At 37.2% G+C, this 17,872-nt stretch overlaps 1 protein-coding gene across 5 annotated transcripts in view; it reads right to left on the bottom strand.

Moving 5' to 3' along the window:
* Positions 1 to 17,872, bottom strand: part of LOC135210105 (vascular endothelial growth factor receptor kdr-like) — a 90,303-nt gene that overhangs the window by 57,923 nt on the left and 14,508 nt on the right. For 2 of the 5 annotated variants that reach the window (XM_064242915.1, XM_064242914.1), the window contains exon 15: positions 12,598 to 13,627. In XM_064242915.1, the coding sequence (XP_064098985.1) occupies positions 13,626 to 13,627 (2 nt within the window). In that variant the 3' untranslated portion in view covers positions 12,598 to 13,625. Of the gene's footprint in view, positions 1 to 12,597; positions 13,628 to 13,839; positions 14,000 to 14,588; positions 14,721 to 15,540; positions 15,647 to 15,773; positions 15,986 to 16,591; positions 16,715 to 17,283; positions 17,454 to 17,872 lie in introns of those variants that run through there. The other 3 variants (XM_064242913.1, XM_064242912.1, XM_064242911.1) reach the window with 3 other exon arrangements.

Consider the following 17,872-nt stretch of genomic DNA (forward strand, 5'->3'; position numbering starts at 1 on the left):
ATATATATATATATATATATATATATATATATATATATATATATATATAATTCACGGTTTAAATGACAGAGGAAAAAAATATAATAACAAAAGCGTAAATGATCAAACTAGAATATCTGTGAACACGAGGTCTAATCTTTTACCAGAATTATGCGTGGGTTCCTGCATGTAAAATACGAAAGTAAAAGTTTTTTATTTAAAAAATTTACTCCTAGAATTATCAATTTACCACTGTCCCGGTGCTCTTCCCTCTTGACTTCCTCGATTCACAGTCCTGTGAATTTTGCACAAAATTAATGAACTCACTGTAGCGCCAGCTGCTTGTCTAACTGGCCACAAACTGGATCTACGGATGCTACTGAACGGGCACCTCTGATGAGTGTCTGGTGACGGATAATGACTAACGCACTTCTTGCTGTTGAGGAGTAAGTCTGCTGTGTGTTGCTCCTTGGGCAGTCTCTACTAGGATTTCCTTCTAGCATTCTCAGATTTTATATCCGTATCAAAGACCACATCCCTTTCTCTCTCTCTCTCTCTCTCTCTCTCTCTCAAGATGCCTTTGTGTATTTGTTATTTGGAGCATTTGTGGATGTGTAAGACGTTTTGATTTTGTTTAGATTTCCCACATTATAATGCAACTGACACATTATAGGGATTTCAAGTTACATAGCTATAATGAATGTAACATAAATTAGCAATGGGTTCTTTGGTTCTTTATAAAAATGTGAGCTTTGAAATATTGTCTTCAAAGTTTGTCAGTTATTTATAGCGTAAAAATATCTTATTATTATTATTATTATTATTATTATTTTTTTTTTTTTGCTCTATCACTGTCATCCAATTCGACTGGGTGATATTTACAGTGTGGGGTTCCGGGTTGCATCCTGCCTCCTTAGGAGTCCATCACTTTTCTTACTATGTGCACCGTTTCTAGGATCACACTCTTCTGCATGAGTCCTGGAGCTACTTCAGCCTCTTGTTTTTCTAGATTCCTTCTCAGGGAGATTGGGATCGTGCCTAGTGCTCCTATGATTATGGGTACGATTTCCACTGGCATATCCCATATCCTTTTTATTTCTGTTTTCAGATCTTGATACTTATCCATTTTTTCCCTTTCTTTCTCTTCAACTCTGGTGTCCCATGGTATTGCGACATCAATGAGTGATACTTTCTTCTTGACTTTGTCAATGAACGTCACGTCTGGTCTATTTGCACTTATCATCCTATCCGTTCTGATACCATAGTCCCAAAGGATCTTTGCCTGATCGTTTTCTATCACTCTCTCAGGTTGGTGTTCGTACCACTTATTACTGCAAGGTAGCTGATGTTTCTTGCACAGTCTCCAGTGGAGGGCTTTTGCTACTGAATCATGCCTCTTTTTGTACTGGTTCTGTGCAAGTGCCGGGCATTCGCTTGCTATGTGGTTTATGGTTTCATTTTTCGTATTGCACTTCCTACATATGGGAGAGATGTTATTTCCGTCTATCGTTCTTTGAACATATTTGGTTCTTAGGGCCTGATCTTGTGCCGCTGTTATCATTCCTTCAGTTTCCTTCTTTAGCTCTCCCCTCTGTAGCCATTGCCATTTGTCATCGCTGGCTAGTTCTTTAGTCTGTCTCATGAATTGTCCGTGCATTGGTTTGTTATGCCAGTCCTCTGTTCTGTCTGTCATTCTCCTGTCTGTATATTTCTGGGTCTTTTTCTACTTTTATTAGTCCTTCTTCCCATGCACTCTTTAGCCACTAGTCTTCACTGGTTTTCAGATATTGCCCCAGTGCTTTGTTCTCGATGTTGACGCAGTCCTCTATACTTAGTAGTCCTCTCCCTCCTTCCTTTTGTGTTATGTATAGTCTGTCCGTATTTGCTCTTGGGTGTAGTGCTCTGTGTATTGTCATATGTTTCCTGGTTTTCTGATCTATGCTGTGGAGTTCTGCCTTCGTCCATTCCACTATTCCTGCGCTGTATCTGATTACTGGCACTACCCATGTGTTTATGGCTTTTATCATATTTCCAGCGTTGAGTTTTGACTTGAGTATCGCCTTGAGTCTCTGCATATATTCTTTCCTGATCGTATCCTTCATCTCTTGGTGTTTTATATCCCCTCCTTCCATTATTCCCAGGTATTTGTATCCTGTCTCATCTATGTGTTTGATGTTGCTCCCATCTGGTAGCTTTATCCCGTCAAGTCTCATTACTTTGCCTTTTTGTATGTTGACTGAGGCACAGTTTTCTATTCCAAACTCCCTCCTATTGTCCCCAGATACAATCCTAACAGTCTGGATTAGGGTATCTATTTCCTTGATCTCTTACCATACAGGTTGATGTCGTCCATGAACATCAGATGGTTGATTCTGTTGCCTCTTTTCTTGAGTTGGTACCCGGCATCCATCTTCTGTAGTACTTTTGTCATGGGAATCATGGCTACTACGAAGAGTAATGGGGACAGTTAGTCGCCCTGGAAGATCCCTCTCCTGATATTAACCTCTGCTTGTCTTATTCCAGAGCTTGTAAGTATTGTATTCCAGTTGCGCATTTATTTTTGAGGAAGCTGATGGTGTTTTCCTCTGCCCCATATATTTTCAGGCATTCTATTAGCCATGTGAGTGGTATCATGTCGAAGGCTTTCTTATAGACTATCCATGCCATGCTTAGGTTGGTTTTCTTTCTCCTACTGTTTATAATTACCATTTTGTCTATCAGGAGCTGGTCTTTTGTGCCCCTACACTTCCTTCTGCAGCCTTTCTGTTGGTGGGGGATGGTGTTTGTCTCCTCTAGGTAATTGTATAACCTTTCACTGATGATACCTGTTAGTAACTTCCACATTATTGGTAGGCAGGTGATAGGCCTGTAGTTACTGACTATATTTCCCTTACTCTTGTCTTTTTGTACTATGGAAGTTCTTCCTGTGGTCATCCATTTGGGTGCATGGTGATTTGAGATACAATGCTGGAGTTGTTCTGCTATTCGTGGGTGTAGGGCCTTGAAGTTTTTGAGCCAGTATCCATGGACTTCATCGGGACCTGGGGCTTTCCAGTTTGGCATTTTCTTTAGTTGGTGTCTGAATGTGTCTGTCGTGATCTCTGTGAATCTTTGTTTTATTCTCCCTGTTTCTTCTTCCTTGACTACCTGGAGCCATGTTGCATGTTTGTTGTGTGATACCGGATTGCTCCATATGTTTTCCCAGAGTCTCTTACTTTGTTCGGTTTCAGGAATTTCTTGGTGGTTGTCTTCCCCTCTTAGTTGGCTGTATAGTCTTTTCTGGTTGGTTCCGAATAGTTTGTTCGGTTGGTATCCCTTATTCCTGTTCATGTACCGTTGGATCTTATGTGCTTTGGCCTTAAGCCTCTGTTTTACATCTTCTATTGTGTTGTTTAGTCCCCTCTCGTGTACTCTGTATTTCTCGTTGAGTTCCTCCCTTGTTTTCTTGCTTCTTAGCCTTTTTTCTGCCATCTCTTTCAATTTACTCAAGTCAGATCTCATCACCATGATTTTCTTTTCCAGGCGCCTTTTCCAAGGAGGTTGCTGTTTTGGTTTCTGTTGGGTTGGTTGTGCTGGTGGTGTTGGTGTTCGAATCCCCATCAGTTCTGCTACTAATCTTGCTCCTGCATATGCCAAGTTATTTGTTATTATTATTATTATTATTATTATTATTATTATTATTATTATTATTATTATTATTATTATTATTATTATTATTATTATCTGAAACGTTTTAGGTTGAAGCTTTTAAAATGCCTTCAAGTTATTTCCACAGTAAGATGACCCTTGTCTTAAGTCATTCCTCAGATGTAATGAAATTTTGCCTAATTTACAGGAAGGCAGAGAGTTTTTCTTCTGTTGACTAACTTACTAGAGGTAGGTGAACAGATTAAATAAGCGAAAAATCAACTTGAATGACTAAATCGAGTTGGCCCACCTGAAAAGGGTAAAAATAACCAGTCAGCTTCTCTTCCATCGTACGACAAATTAGGGAGAGCGAATCACGAAAGATTGAGAAGATGACTCCACAAAGTATTGTTTCGAATCGAGTGGAAATAATCCGAGAACGTATTCATTCAAAGAGGGAGAGCAGCATCCATAGAACATTCCAAGGAGACGACAAATAGAGACCTTCAGGTTGTCTATTGGCATTAGCTAACTATCTGAATGAAAGTTTTTCTGCAAGTTTTATATAGTACGTTTTCAGTATAAAGCATTTATTTTTAGAATGATTAGATTCTATCTTATTTCTAATACGTATTCTAGAAAACCAGTCGTGGAAAATATGAGAAAGAAATATGGGAATAATATTTGACACTATGTAATTAATTTTACTGCACCTGTCCAGTTATGGATTGATGTAATGGACAACCTCCACCATAATATTGCAGGAACCTTTTGTTAGTTACCTGTCATATAAATAGTTTGGGGATGGCATTTGATAGAACAGCATGAATATTTAGTGTGGGATTCACATTTCGTTGCTAGTAATCAACTTTGTATAGATCATTAGTTTAAAAGCAGAGAGAGAGAGAGAGAGAGAGAGAGAGAGAGGAGGGAGAGAGGAGAGAGAGAGATAGAGAGAGAGAGAGAGAGAGAGAGAGAGAGAGAGAGAGAGAGAGAGAGAGAGTCCCACAAGTGGCGGAACATAGAACTGAATTTATTGTCTAAGATTCCTTGTATTCTCGTTACTCGGACCAATCTTTTGGTAAAGTCATTTAAATACTTTCGTTATCTGTTGACGTCTTTACTCTTTTGTAATTTATTATTTCGGTCTTATGTTTTACTCCTTAGGGTTGAAGAAGGTTTGATGTTCCGTACGAAAGCTGTACGTGACTAAAATATGACTTTTTTTTTTTTTTTTTTTTTTTTTTTTTGTCGGATAGTAGACGGCTGAAAAAGTCTGTTCCTAAAGGATGTACAAGGTTCAGAGTCCTTTTTGCATTACTAAACCAGAATCTCGTTCAGTAAAAGACGTTGTAGCCCATTTCAGTTTGACACACGTGAATAAGGCAGGTATTGAATAGTGATCCGAAATAGACTGGCCCAGACTGGCTACCCATGGTTTTCACTGGGCCATCCTTAGTGTGTGTGTGTGTGTGTGTACACAATGTAAATACCACTGATCATAACTTCCAGTACGTTCTCTATGAAATTCAAGTTGAATTAATCACTGCAGTTGCCATTTAGCGAATTGGGTGAAACCAATTTCATCGCGTATATATCAGAAAACTAATTCACCAAGTGAGCTTGTTTATTAAAGCCACAAAGTTTCAGGGAAAACAAACTATATTAATTCTGATGACTTGACTCAGCTCCAGAAGGTCATTTGAGCATACGATCGAAATGTCAAACCTGTGAAACGAATTGTGAAAATATTAATTTCGTATAACTCCCGATTTTTATGTTTGATGATATACGTCGTTATAAATGTCATATTCCATTCCATTCCATTAGGGAGGACATCAACTGTAACTACCGCCTCGACATTTGACCACTGACCACCCACACCATTTCCCCCCACAGTCAAATCCTGCCACTTCACTTTTGCGTGAATGTTCCCACGAGAACGTAAGCAATGCTCCTTTCTCCTAAGAGATCCACTTCCACTCCATATTTTATGTTTTGTGCATAATGATATATAAATAAACAAAACATGTGCGGGATCAATCTTACGCTCGTATGACTCAAAAACAATAATAATAACCGTGTAATTAATCTCTTCTTTAACATTATCATCGTCAGTATCATAGTTACGGACGTCCCCGCAATTATTTCGGCATAATTTGAATATTTCATCGTTCTTGAATTCGTATGGGGGCTAGTGCCGTCTGTGCACCTCCTGAGGTACACTGTAAACATTATTTGAGGTTCTTTGTAGTGTCCTTTCAGCCCCTAGCTGCATCCCATTTCATTCCTTTTACTGTACTTCCATTCATATTCCCTTTCTTCCATCTTACTATAAACACTCCTATCAATTTGTTCTTAGTGAACTTCTTTGAGGTTTTCTTCCTATTACGCCGTTCAAGCTTTTGTCCTGTCAATTTCCGTTTCAGCGCTGAATTGACCTCGTAGGTGCCAGCGGTGGCCAAAATTCGTTCTTGAAAAAGTTACACTAACGCCTTATCAATTTCTTTAATAAGTTAATTAGGGAATACTCTTGGGCGGTGCTCACAGTAAATGTTATGCAGCATATTAGGTCAGTACTGCTGCATTATAGTTTTAACAGAAATGTCAAGTGCACGGTCGTCAGAATTCGGGGTGGGAGGTAAATAAGATAAAAACTCTATATACGTATATATATATATATATATATATATATATATATATATATATATATATATATATATATATATATATATATATATATATATATATGACAGGTAAAAATGTTCTGTAACAACAGAATTCCATCTAATAAAAGGAGCCCATAAAAACACCAAAATGTAGAGAGAAAAGTACTATATTTCAGAGACTGCTGTCTCTCTCTTCAGGTATATGAATGAGAAAAGTTTACAGAAAAGGTGGTATTTATACCAAGAGATCCGTCCACAAGTAAGCCAATTTAGGTCACCCCCGCTGATAATCTTCCTTTAATCTTCTTAAGCGTTGGTTGAATGAAGACTTCGTCGACGACATCTGAAATCCACGCGCCTTTTGAGATGTTCATTACCTGCTTCTCTTTTATTAAGGCTGATTCCATCATTTGACTCTTGTACCGGCAGTTGCTGCTATAAATTACACGTGGCAAATTCCAGTTTATTCTATGGTTATGTTCATTTATATGGTTGAAAATAGCCGAGTTCTATTGTCCATACCTAACTGACCGATTGTGTTGTATTAATCTCTGGGGAAGTGATTTACCTGTAAATCCGATGTAAGATTGGTCACAGTCTCGGCATGGGATCTCATAGACCCCAGCGTCCTTGGGAGATGTCTTTTGTTGGACGTTAATCAGGGATTTGGCTAAGGTGTTTGGGTAAGTAAATGCAAAAGGGTTGGATTTCCCAAGGGTGTGGGTTACTCTCTTAATCGTCTCCAGGTGAGGAATTTTTATTTTATTGTTGGGTGTGTCTCTGGTCTTGTCTTTAGGGGGTCGGTAGAAAATTACGTTTGCTTTGTGAATTGCTTTCTAAATTATATGGCCAGGATACTTTAAAGACGAAAGTTGCTTGCGAATTAGTTCAAATTCTTTTTCCAGGAAATCTGGGGAACAAATTCGTAAGGCTCTTAAGAATTGGTTGCTAGCTAGACCTATCTTGATAGTATTGTCATGATAGCTAAAGTAGTGAATATATGAAAGTGAGAACGTTGGTTTTCTGTATATGGTAAATTTGTATTCTGTCGTGTCTCTGATTATTAAAACATCAAGAAAAGGAATTTTGTTGTCTGTTTCCCATTCAACTTTAAATTTGATGCTGGGCACTAATGCGTTTAATTTTGAGAGGAATTCATTAAAATTACCCCACTTATTATCCCAAAACGTTAGTATGTCATCCACGTATCTGTTTTCTATATATGGTAAATTTGTATTCTGTCGTGTCTCTGATCTACGGACGCTACTGAACGGGCACCTCTGATGAGCGTCTGGTGACGGATAATGACTAACGCACCTCTTGCTGTTGAGGAGTAAACCTGCTGTGTGTTGCTCCTTGGGCAGTCTGTTCTAGGTTTTCCTTCTAGCATACTCAGATTTTATGTCTGTATCAAAGACCACACCCCTTTCTCTCTCTCTCTCTCTCTCTCTCTCTCTCTCTCTCTCTCCTCTCAAGATGCCTTTGCGTATTTGTTATTTGGAGCGTTTGTGGATGTGTAAGACGTTTTGAATTTGTTTAAATTTCCCACATTATAATGCAACTGACACATTATAGGGATTTCAAGTTACCTAGCTATAAGCAATATGTAACATAAATTAGCGATGTGTTCTTTGGTTTTTTATGAAAATCTGAGCTTTGATATATTGTCTTCAAAGTTTGTTGGTTATTTATAGCGTGAAATATATTTATTATTATTATTATTATTATTATTATTATTATTATTATTATTATTATTATTATTATTATTATTATTATTATTATTATTATTATTATTAACTGAAACGTTTTCAGCAGTTGAAGCTTTTAAATCACCTTCAAGTTATTTCCACAGTAAGATGACCCTTGTCTTAAGTCATTCCTCAGATGTAATGAAATTTTGCCTAATTTACAGGAAGGCAGAGAGTTAGTCTTCTGTGGACTAACTTCCTAGAGGAAGTTAGTCAACAGATTAGATAAGAGAAAAATCAACTTGAATGACTAAATCGTGTTGGCCCACCTGAAAAGGGTAAAAATAACCAGTTTATTCCCAGCCATCGTGCTAGGTTTTGCTACAGTGTCATCACCCTTTATGTATATTTTGATTCCGAGGACTTAAGCAGGAAATTATGACCGGGTAGTCTTTCGCCTGTGGTGGGTCACAGCCACAGTGTTGAATTCTCTCAAAAATATCTGAGACCAAGGCTGAGTTCGAGTCCACACAACCCAAGTCCCTGGCTGTTATGAATCCAGACTGTTCAGTTCAGAGTCGAACTAGACCTAAGGTTCAGTGCCTGAGTTTGTCTAAATCTACCCCTTTTGCGTTCAAATCCAAGGTTTTAGATCTCGATTACAAGGAATCACGCAGTCAGTCGCTCTTCGAGGTCATTAATGCAAAGAAACTGAATCCATTTAATTCAATTAATGAAGTAAATGCAAGCCATTTCTCAAAAGAATCTTTAGCTAACGTCGTAATATTTTTAAGTAATCCTTTTCTTGCTCAGTTGCAGTTACAGAGAACGGTAGTTTTTATCATAGCTGTTATTCTAAAATTTATGCGTTATCAACAAAAACATGGGCTGATTAATATGGTTTCCGATTTTCTTCATCTAAAACTGTGGCCGTTCGTTTTACCAGATGTACTCGCAATGAAACTATTCCTAATTTGAAACTGAAGGACTATCTTATACCTTACAAAAAAGAGGTAAAGTTTTTGGGCATAATATTTGACAGCAAGCTAACGTGGCGTAGTCACACCGACTCTTTAAAAACAAAGATTAAAAAATCCCTTAATATTTTAAAGGTCGTATCGGGATTCGACTGGGGAGCTGATAAGAAAAGTTTACTGAAGTTGTATGATTCACTATGTAAATCAAAACTGGAATATGGCTGTCAGGTATATTCATCTGCCAGCAAGTCCAGGTTAAAAGAATTGGACATAGTACATAATATGGGATTAAGGATATGTACAGGTGCTTTCAGGACATCTCCCATTGAGAGTCTCTACATTGACTCTCATGAACTTCTTTTAGATCTGCAAAGAGAAGAGCTTGGGTTGCGGTACACCATGCGACTTAAAAGCTCTCGAGAGAAAATTGCACGAAAAATTTTAGAGGAGTGTGACTAGAAAATTTGGTGAAAGATCTTCCAAACCTTTTCAAATAAGACAGTTGGAATGTTTAGATGACATGGTAATTCAGCGCCAAAAAGTTGAAGAAGTAAATCCATCCTGTGTACCCCCATGGCTTATTCCCAAGATTTCCTTATGCTCTAAGAAAATAAACAATAAACAACAGTCTGAGGAAGAGATAAAAGCTAATTTTTTGGAGTATGACAGTGAACATGATGGGGAAGTGGAGATCTACACTGATGGATCAAAGTCTGATAGTGGAATTGGGTGTGCAGTTGTGCATGGGAATGACATTTACGAGGCAAAATTGCCTGAGTCAGCTTCCATATACACTGCAGTGTTGTCAGATATAGTTCAAGCTTTAGAAATTATTCATAACTCGAATAAGAAAAATTGTGTAATATATAGTGACTCAAAAAGTGCATTTGATTCATTAAAGCAGCTGTATACAATTCATCCTCTAGTACAAAAAAAAAAAAAAAAAAAAAAACCAGGAGTGGCTCTTTTGGATTTCGTGTCGCAGGAAATCAGTATGTTTCTGCTGGATCCCAGCTCATGCCGGAATTCACGGGAATGAGGAGGCAGACAGATATGCAAAGGAAGCGGCTGTGAGTCATTTGTATCAGGTAACCAAAGTGCCACATGTTGATATGAGGAAATTGCAAGAGAGGTGGTCCTCCCCTCTCTTAGCCAATAATAAGAAATATAAGAAGATAAGGAAAAACATAGAAAAATGGCCTTCTTCTTTTTTAAAAGAGAGAACAGAAATTGTTTTGGGGCGACTTCGTATTGGTCACACTCGGATAACCCATAAAGTTATTTTAGAAGGTAGCAGTGCTCCAGTGTGTGTTAGGTGTGATGCTACCTTATCAGTGGAGCACATTCTGGTGCATGGTGTAAATTATAAAGAACAGAGGCAGAGATTCCACCTTGATGGAAACTCTCTTGCTGATATTCTAGATGACAGAGCAGATATACCTGCACTAGTGAGATTTTTAAAATGTATTAAGATTTTTTATGAAGTTTGAGTGGTGTGGTAAATTTTAACTTACTGATTTTAATTTTATATTGATTTTTTTTTATATTTATTTCTTTTGTTCATAGTCATCATTTTAAGTACCTAATTATTATTTAAAAATTGTATTTGCTGTTTTTAACTAAGGTGTAAATGGTGCTGAATGAATGTATGTATGTATGTCAGTTTTTTTTTTTTTTTTTTTTTTTTTTTTTTTTTTTTTTTATTGTAACTTCGGCTGTGGGATATTTTGGTTGCAGTGTAGTGGTTTTGAATGAGAGTGAATGGTTTTGTTTTGGTTGATATGTAATGTAAGATGGACTTGGTTTTGGTTGTTGTGTGTTTTTAATTGCAGTTTTAGTTGGTCATTTGTGTGAGAGATTTTAATTGATTCACTTATTCATTCATTTAATCCATTTCAGTCAATCATATAACACTGCAGCGCTGAATGACCTTTGCAGGTCCCGCGCTAAATTCCACGATTAATCAATCAATCAATCTCGGTTTTCATCAACAGCTCTAACTTGTTTTAAAATTATGAAAAATGTGTGGTTGGTTAAAAAGCTTTGCTAATGGCAGTCTGCACTGGCATTGGGATGTACAATGTGAGTTGCAAGTGCTTATCTCATATTTGATTGCTTGCTGACCATTATTTTACGTGGAAACAACTCATTTTTGTATTTTCCCAGTCCCTTGTACTATATAACAGCCTTTGGCAACTGGGATTGTTAGAGGGGGGGATGGGGGGGGGGGGGCTGGAGTGGGAATCAAAAGGGGTCGAGATGACAAAAAAAAAATGATGTAAGCCATGTGATGAGCAAAAGGAAAAATGATTGGTTTTTGTTCATGGGGAAATCAGGATCAGTCATCGACATATAGAGAACAAAGGTGCCACAAGGCCAATGCCAATTACAGGAATGTATCTTAACCTTACCCTCCACAGCCTAACCAAGGGCAGAAGTCTCCCCCCCCCCCCCCACTCTCCAACCACACAACCCCAAGCTGCCCTAGCATACCCTAAATCGTGGAGTAAATTGTAGGGATGCATGTAACCTTAGCTACCCAAACATAACCTGACTAGGGCAGTCCAACATCATCCTCATTCTCTCCTCACCTCCTTAGCTGACCTAGAGGACCATAAACCATACAGTTGGAATACAGAAATTCATCCACAGTTAATATTGCATATCAGGTGTAAGCAAGCAAGGCTGTAGCCTCTGACTCTCCTCACAGTATATTCAATACCTGATTGGGAACTATAAGTGACTCATTTGTTTTTATTAATTTTGATCTTTTATAAATAAGTTTGGTAATGTTAATCATTTGCCATCAGCAATTCTTACAATTAAGATCGCCATTGTTCAACTGAGTGCAGTACTGTACATTGGGTGGAGGAAGGTTGGAGTGGAAAAAAAAAATCTGGGAACTTCATCAGAAATTGCTAACATTTTATTAGCAAAAAATGTATTAGCGTTAATCTCTTTGGTTACAAAACTAATTATGTATCAGGAAAAAAGATGGGTTAAGTGTGCACATATAGTGCTTGTGCTTCAAGCAGCTAACACCTCCCAAACAGTTTTTTTTTGTTAAATAACGGAACACAGTACTTTAAAAACACCAACACAACACTTGGACTTCCATGCATGTCCTCATTTTTATCAGGAAATCCTTAACTTGCCTTCTTACTCCCCGTGAGAAAAAGAACAAAATGACCATCAACAATATGAATAGTAGTGGTTTTAGCCCTTTTGGTCCTGTTGCTCTATTTATTTTCATTTTCTGCAGTTAGTTTTTTACTTCTCCCCATACAGTAATCTCTCCCGTGGGTTTAATTTCCATCAACTTTAGATTGGATAGCGCCCATGTCCTCGTACGGTAGACTGTGAAAGAACATATGTTAATCATCCAATCGTAGGCAGCATCAGCCAGTCAGTATGTGAAGGAAATGAAGTGAATATGATTGAAATAAATGCAGATGAAAGTCAATAAATTCCTTAACTCTTAAAAGATATTAAGCTTTGACATCCAAGAAAAACAAAGTATTCAAGATTCACAAGTCTATGAGGTGGATGCCACAGATGCTACAAAAAGAAGCTTGATCACATCCTGACGTTAATTAATGGTCTATATAAGCTTTGTTAACAGCTGAATATCACTGTAAGGGACAATAAAAAAAACTCGCATCTTATTTTTTTACTTGCTATGCACTTGAAAAAATACAGTTTTGATTGACAATTAGAAATAATTCATAAATTAGAGTAACAAACAAAATGATACAACTGATAATGACCGCAGTATGCTTGGCTTTATAGCCCAACTTCATAAATCAGTCAGCAGTGTGAAAAGCAAAATCACCGTAATTATAAATCATCACAACTTAATCACCTGTATTCAGTCTTCAGTACTTATAGTAAATGCAATGGAATGTTTGTCTAATAACCTTTGGCAAATATGAGAAGCACATCTAAAGGGACAAATTAGTCAGTCTATCCTCGAAATATGCTGAACATGAAGTGGTAGGTTACATGCCTAATAAAATCATAGATGAAAAAAATAAGAACCTTTGTCCTTCATTTGGGTATAATCCTTATTTAATATTACATGTTCCTGGCAGTAGTTACATAACTGTCTATAATAAACAGTATTCATATTATCGAAATTAAATTATATTCATCAGATATAAATAATCTCATATGTTCATTACTTCTGTCAGTTCTATTAACAGATTAACTCAGTACACTGAACCTGCTCGTGGGATGCAAACTGCCAAACTAGAGTCAGATTTGGTTTACATAAAGAACAATTGAATGGTGCTTGTAAGGACAGAGCGCTCGCAAATTAAACTAGAGTAAATGTTGACAAACTTTTCATTATCATTTATGAAAGCGATGATGGAATGATAAAGCATCCAAAGCTGCTACTTATGTAGCCATGTGTGTGTGTGTGTGTGTGTGTTTGTTTGTTTTTTTTCTTTTAAAGAAAGTAATTCGTTCTAGTCGTGGAATTAGTCGACCTTGTTTGACCTTCTGAGTGTTTTTTTAAGAATGCCACACTGAATTAATTCTTTTCAGTCGTGGAATTGGTCAACCTTGTTTGACCTCTTGAGTGTTTGATGAATAATTCGGAAATTAGATAAAGTTGTTGTATACCTCTGTAAAGTTTCGAGTAGAATTCGATCTTCTCCTTGGAGCCTCTTCATCAGAAGTGATCCTGTGACAATGAGAATTAATTTTGAGTTCGATCATTTTCATTATTACAAAGCAAATTCATTTTGAGAGTGATCTTATGGGATTACATTGGTATTGAACATGATTAAATATATTATATATATATATATATATATATATATATATATATACTATATATATATATATATATATATATATGTATATACGTATTCTTGTTCCAAGGCTTCTACTTACACATATTCATTTTCGGGCTGAATATGTCGGAGGAAGACCTAGGGGAGCGTGTGCCTGATGACATAGGAAGATATCCTGTCCTCTGGTCTGGATCAGCTGTTGTGCTTTCAGTAAGCATCTGAGGATCATGGTTCGTTTTTCCTGTCCCATGTACACCGTCCTGAGTAATAATATTGATTAATATACTGTACAAGTTGTGAAAATCTGTATTAACAATGGCCCAAGCAATAATTATTGCCTTGGTTTTACTGCACTTCATCAATGCTTACCTGTCACTTAGGCCGGAAAAGACAAAAACAGCAAGGAATCATCAGTAGATCACACATCTCCTTGAATACCAACCGCTAAAACAACGTATTTTTACCCACCTAATTTGATTTTTGAGAATATGCACTGAACTTACATAACCCTTTTACGTGGAGGCAATTAAGGTATGGTTGGAACAGCTGAAATAATTTGCCTTTTTTTCCACTACCATAAAATGTCCTTTTAAACTTTTCACATTTTGCTTCTGAGTCTGTCATGAGAAACAAAACAGACAAAGAGAAACATATCTGTTTTTTGAGTTCTTCTTAGTGATAGAGCACTGAATAACAAAAGCAATGTTTGATGCTGGTTGTAATATTAACGTTGTGACCTAGGCCTGAATTCCATTAGAGTTGGCAGCTCATAAAGTTAGACAGTTCTTGATAACATTCTGGTAGAACATGACCCAGTTTACTGTTCGAATAAGAGAAATTTCAACATACCTCACATTTCGACTCTCCATCTCTGGTGATGTGCCTGATGTCAGGTGATGCCACCATCTCCAAGTAATCTGTCTCTTGCTTGAAACGCTCCTTATTCATGTTCAGGTACTCTCCATTCTTGATGTTGAAGTACTGTGGAAGAGTGTGTTTTTCATTAGCAATGTTGTGGAAGATTTCTGTAGTCTCTACATTACTATATTTGATAATAAAAATATTGTTATCAAATGTTTTAAAAGTTGGTGTGCTATTAATCATGTATACTTTCTTACCTGCATATCTGTCAACTATGATGTAACTAAGTAACAGAAATATTCACGTAGAAATGTATTTGAGATTTCATATTTATGTACAAAGTCTGTTAAAAGGGAAAAAGCTTTGCATAAGCAAAAATTTTACAAGTGTTTTGAGCATCTCTATCCAGTACGTGACTGCTTAGAAGTGGTGGAAGGGCACCAGAATACCTTCAGTTTTTTCTTGGGTTTTAGATCAAACGTGTTTTAATGTACTAATTCCTGACTGTATTCTTTTGTGGAAATAACGTATATTTTGCTGTACTTATTTGTTGTTCTTTTGTGTAACTGACACAACCTTTAGTACAGTTTTCATAAAAATTTATGTGACTGAAAAATAATAAAATGTGTCCTATCTGAAGCTTAAACTGGGAGCTGAGTTGGTATCATCAGCGCCTGAGTAAAAAATGAAGACAGATTGGGTTGATTAGGCTGTTGTTATGCGAGGGGCTTCGGAATGGTTGACATAGCTTTTATGCTGATGCATGAAGCGACTTGGACAATATGGGAAATTTTGCCAGAGGGTCATTGTTGACAGTATGATTAGAGATAATTTTGTCAATAGCCTTATATATTGAAATCAATATTTTTAGAAAACAAATCAAACCACGGCATGAAGGCATTATGGAGAAAGATACAGAGTTTCAGTCCTCAGTCCTCACCTGAGTAGTCTCAGGCATCAACAACTTGCTGAGTTTGTCGGCCAAATGTCGAAAGGAAGGCCGATCTTGAGGGACGCTCTCCCAGCATTGGCACATGATTTTGTATCTGTAAAAAATAATAATGAATAAAGATCACAGCTTTTCTGATTCACTGGAATATTGAAGCAGAGATTTTCACTTTTAACAGGACGCAGCAAAACAATCATCATGCCATCATTCGAACTTGTGCTTACAGGTCATTGTTTGCGTATTCAGGTTTCTCCATTCGGTACCCATCCTGTAGACTCAGTAAGAATGTGCGGTCAATTTTGACCCCTGGATATGGAGTAGACCCCAAACTGAAGAGTTCCCATAGAGTCACTCCAAAAGACCAGACGTCGCTCTGGATGGAAAACATCTTGTCACGGATGGCTTCAATTGACATCCACTTCACTGGCAAGAGATCCTGTGTGAAGAAATATTGCATGACAGAATGAACAAACCATTTTTAGTGTCTAAGAAATGTGAGCTGTCTCTCTCCGTAATAGGGACGAGATTTGAGACGACAGTATATTGTTTGTAAATAAAATGCTGAAACGTATTATTAGCTAGACTAGATCCTGAGCTACTTTTAAATAGGACTCATTGGTGTAAGGAGCTAAACAGAAGGAAGGGGGTCATTGTTTTTCACCAGAAGTGCAATGGAAGTGATGGCAAATAATGAGCAGATAATTAGATCCTTATAAGTAGATCTCAATCTAGATTATTAGCACACTGACAGACTGTTGGTAATGCACAGTTAATCAATTAACTTCTGAACAGCAGACCACTGGATGGTAGATCAGTGATTTATCTGATTAGCAGGTAATTGATCAAGTGGTCATGCTCGTATAGGATTATCATTAATAATTCAATCTTTAATTAATGCCTTATAAACGACTGATCAGTATATTATATCAATATAGATCACTCTTCAATATAATATCACAAAAGCAGTAGACTGCCACTTTTTAGATCACTTATGTACAGGCTACTGATAAATATATCACTTGTCAGTTGTCATAGAACTTACATTGGTTTGTTTAAGGTAGATGTCGTCTTTATAGATGTCTCTTGAGAGTCCAAAGTCGCTGATCTTCACAACATTGGCCTCAGCCAGAAGCAGGTTTCTTGCTGCTAAATCTCCATGTAAAACCTAACAGAGTGAATAAAGGGTCAACAGTGGATTATCAGAAGTTATTAGGTATATGAAGGCATAATAAAGAAAGTGATTAGTTATACAGAGCACAAATTATCTGAAGTATCATACTATGTGAGATGACTAGCATTACAAAAAACTTGTGAATTCAGTGGCATATTTCGGTGTGACTGATACAATGTCATAAAAATTACAATAAGGTCTGCTCCAGGTCCATTTTGTCTGCGAAGGAGATAAGTTTAGTGGAAGTGAGTTAAAACCCTCTAAGGCCCTTGGGATCCAAACCCACTTGCACCTCTGGACAGTAAAGAAAATGACCAAAGCAATAATCCTTAACTAAGACATCAGCTGGCTGTTTAATACTGAAGACTTCGGGTAATCTCTCACCTATAATCTCCATCAGGTCACTTGCCTGTCATTTATCCCAAATGCTGAAGGGTGAAACTTTACACATCGAGCTGCATGGGGCTGCTACCCGAGAAGTTGAAAAAACAGCTTAAAATACGAAACAACCTTGAGAAGAGGAAATAAAATGGAAAAACGATAGCACCTAAGCTTAACCCTACCTTTCTGCGGGTCAAATAGTCCATGCCCTCAGCCACTTGCCAAGCCCAACAAATAAGGTCGATAGTCGTGAAAGATGACGTCACTCCGGGAATTGTGCTCTTACAATAGTTTCCCTGGGAGTCGAGCACTTTTAACGACTGCTCCTTCTTGCTTTGGTCTTCTGATCCTGCTATGTGTAAAAAAAGGATGATAAAGGTTTTCTTTTGCCAGAAAGCAATAATGGATTAACCATTCTAAAGTAATAATGGATTAACTATTCTAAAGATAAACAGTAACAGCACTACTTTGTAAATCAAGCAAGTTAAATGGTTCAGGAGAAGTATAAAATGGCAGAGAATCCTTCAGTACTGATCCAGCTTGTTACAGTTTGAGTAAACAGTATGGGATTGTGGTGTCCAGTGTTCACGTCCTGTATCCAGTGTTTATGTCCTAATACTTATGTTCAAAAAATGTATTTGCCAAAAAAAATATTGGTATTATAGGAGTACAGCTAACAGCAGAAAAACAATTGCAATCTATCTGTCAGATGCACACATGCAAGAGCATGTATATGAATCTGTACATATGAAAGCAGTTCCCAGTGAATAA

The sequence above is a fragment of the Macrobrachium nipponense genome, chromosome 39 (genome assembly GCF_015104395.2).
Source record: "Macrobrachium nipponense isolate FS-2020 chromosome 39, ASM1510439v2, whole genome shotgun sequence".
Classification (NCBI taxonomy): domain Eukaryota; kingdom Metazoa; phylum Arthropoda; class Malacostraca; order Decapoda; family Palaemonidae; genus Macrobrachium; species Macrobrachium nipponense.